Source organism: Sinocyclocheilus rhinocerous, unplaced genomic scaffold (genome assembly GCF_001515625.1).
Source record: "Sinocyclocheilus rhinocerous isolate Xijiao unplaced genomic scaffold, SAMN03320098_v1.1 scaffold1198, whole genome shotgun sequence".
NCBI classification, from domain to species: domain Eukaryota; kingdom Metazoa; phylum Chordata; class Actinopteri; order Cypriniformes; family Cyprinidae; genus Sinocyclocheilus; species Sinocyclocheilus rhinocerous.
In genome coordinates this window covers 95,890-99,008 of record NW_015649585.1, presented here as the reverse complement: position 1 = coordinate 99,008, position 3,119 = coordinate 95,890, and the positions used below count along the sequence as shown (strand labels likewise).

Sequence of the window (3,119 nt, the reverse complement as noted above, 5' to 3'; positions counted from 1 at the left end):
TAGAGATTGCAGTGATACATGACATGGTGAAAAATGACTGAATGAATAATACTTAAAGTAAGTTAAGATGCATTTTAAAAGTGTGGCCCCCCCCCCAGTTACTGTGGTCTAGGACCCCCCCTGGCACTTTTGCTTTCAGCTTCAACCACCAAAGACATTATATTTAGCATCTAATGATCAAAATTACCCTGAGCGTCCTCTTCATAGATGTTCAGCTTCACCAGGCAGTGCCAAAAGCACGATCTGTAGATGAAGCAGTTAACGGCCAACAAATAAAAATAGTTTGCAGGTGTCTGAAGTGTTTCTGCTCTGTGTTTCCCTCAGGCCATTATAAATAGTATAAATAATCAACATGTATCCCCCCTGTCAACAAGCTTGGCCCCTCCTTTGGTCCCCCCTAAATTTGGAATCACACCAAACAATTTTGGGTGAAATGCGCAGTTTGTCCTGTAAACTATATATAGGCCTATATAAGAAAAACATCACCAGCTGCTAAATTAAAATCTGCATTTGGCTGGCTGGCACAGAGCCAGAGACACAAGCGTTTTTAAAGCGCTGCGCATTATAACCAATCACACACGATTCTGTTGAGCTTATGAATGCAATGACCAATCAGAGGCGTTCAGATGAGTCACCGCTGAAACACCGCTGTTTCGTCACCGCGCGCGCTGGCTGGCTGAATTCTCTGGCTAATTCTCTCATCAGAAACAACAAACTGAAGATGTGCGAATGTAAGTAAGATATTAATTTTCACAGTGTAAACAGCTTTAGAGATTATTTTGGGAGTTTGTGAGAGTGCTTGAACTCGCTGGACTGATGTGAAAATGTTCTTTGATAATGTAAACACGCTTTTTGTATTTACTTACACATATTTGAGAATCGAGATATTTCATGATATATTTTGGGAATATTTTGAATAAAAAAATAAAAAAAATAATAAAACCCCTGCTGAAACAATCGCTCTCGCAGCCTGGGTGCCTCTGTGTACTGCGTAGGAGTGAAGGATTTCAATGAGACTCAGGTGTGTTTGTGTGTGTTGTGTTTGGTGGTATGGTAAGCTTTAAAACTAGATCTTGGCACTTATGCCAAAGTGTTACCAGATTTTTATAAATTATGCTTGGGGGGTATATAGACTAGCACTTGTTTAAGCAAGTATATACTTTATACAATTTTTTGTAATACTTTTTTTTATTTATTTACTTTTCACTTTTCCTAGCTGGCCAAGATCGCTGACAGCAAAGATCATGTCTTTCCAGTAAATGATGGCTTTGAAGCTTTACAAGGTGTCATTGGTTCGGTGAGTGTTTATGTAGATGATTTAATACAGTAAATTGCATTCTATGTGAAAAATTGTATTGTGGGAAAAGTCACACTTTAATCATTATATAAAACAAATACCATTATGATTGTTTCCATTCATTTACCAATTTTATTATTTGTCAGTTTTTTTTCTTTTCTTTTTTTTCCCCAGCATTAATTTAATTCAAAGTAGTTGAAAAATTACAGTGCATCACTGCAGGCTTTAATTTTGGTACCACGTTGATTTAATATTTTAAATAAAGTAATTTTGTTTAAGCAATTAAACTCGAGTTTTTAATTAAATGAGATGATTTTTTTACAGTGAAAAGTTCATCATGATCACTCATTCATGCACTCTCTATGCATTGCTTTATTTTTGCTGAATTAATTGAATACTTATTTGACCAGTTTCAGAAAAAGTTCCTAGACATCCATCAGAACCTCCAGTAGTTTGCAATTTGAAATATTATTTAGTGGTCATGCAATATATCGCCAAAGGCCAATATGTTGGCTGATTTTTATTATGATTTAGTATTTTATTTTCCATTATTAGTAAGTAATCTACCATTAGCATTCAGCAAATACACATTTATATAATATATATATTTTTTATTTAATTAGCATAAAATTCTGTACATTTTATGCTAAATAAAAGCACTACCTTATGTTCATTTGAAAAAATATTGTTCCTGGTTCACAGACTTAACACATTACTAAGTGCACTATTGGTTAAAGTGTTGACTTTCTTTTTATTCACATTTTTAAAAATTTTCTTTATTTGTGAAAAATATTATAATAAGATTACAGAATCAAGAATCATAAGTATAAATCTTTTTATTTTTTATTTCAAGTTTCATTTTTTCATATAATTGATTTCTAATTATTTATTTCTAATAAATATTATGCAAAATAAATATACATTTCATTTCAGCAATTCTTATGCAAGTGTTATATCTTTAAATTAAATAGTGTGATATTGTATCAGCTTTATATTGGCCATCTACCACCCTGCTGTCTAAAATAGCGGCCTTCACAAAATCAGTATCCGTCAACCACTAATAAGAATGGCTGTCAGTGGAGAAAGATGCTTTTCAGATGCTTTAGCAACAGCTTTTACCAGCATGGGCAAACAGAGCCATGCCAACCAGACAAAGCTTGACCTCCTGGGTAAAAATTACCCTAAGAAACAGCCTCTTAATAAAAAAAAACTACAGAAGAATTAAAGAAGACTCCGCTGGAGTCTGTCCAAACACCATCAAAGCCCCGGTCACCGTGTCCTTTCTTTTTGCAATGAAAGCTAATGATTTATATTTTTTTAATCTCCGAAGCCGAGGTGGAAGAAAAGAGGAGATGTTTGGGTAAAGACTTGTCTCGCCCATGCAGAGGTTGACTGTTTCATGAGCTGAGACTGGGGTCAGTCCAGCTGGCCTCCATCTGCTGTCAATTAGCTAGCTGCATGCTGAAAGTTCTTGGCCGAAGCTCAGGAGAAGAGTGTCGTAAATCAGCAGGGACCTTGGGATCTGAAAGCATACTTCCATCGATGACAGAGGAAGGCGGTAGACATGTAGATCAAAACAACCTCGCCACACATAGGTGCTGGTATGGCTGATGAAGGCTATTTCCAGGACGAGAGGAAAGAGACGGAGAAAGCAGATGTGATGTTCAAAACAAAAACGCCACATGAGGATTGTCCTGTTGAGGCTCTTGAAGGAGAGGTGTTGCTATGATTGGAGGATTCTTTAAGATAAAATAAACTTGTTCTGCAAAAAAAAAAAAAAAAAAAAAAACAAGTGTTATGGGTTTTCAAATGGGGTCCATGT

At 35.6% G+C, this 3,119-nt stretch overlaps 1 protein-coding gene across 1 annotated transcript in view; it reads left to right on the top strand.

Annotated features, from left to right (window-relative positions):
* Nucleotides 1-3,119, top strand: part of antxr1a (ANTXR cell adhesion molecule 1a) — a 70,047-nt gene that overhangs the window by 19,208 nt on the left and 47,720 nt on the right. The window contains exons 7-8 of the mRNA XM_016515669.1: nucleotides 959-1,021; nucleotides 1,217-1,297. Coding sequence (XP_016371155.1) covers nucleotides 959-1,021; nucleotides 1,217-1,297 — 144 coding nt within the window. The remainder of the gene's footprint in view (nucleotides 1-958; nucleotides 1,022-1,216; nucleotides 1,298-3,119) is intronic.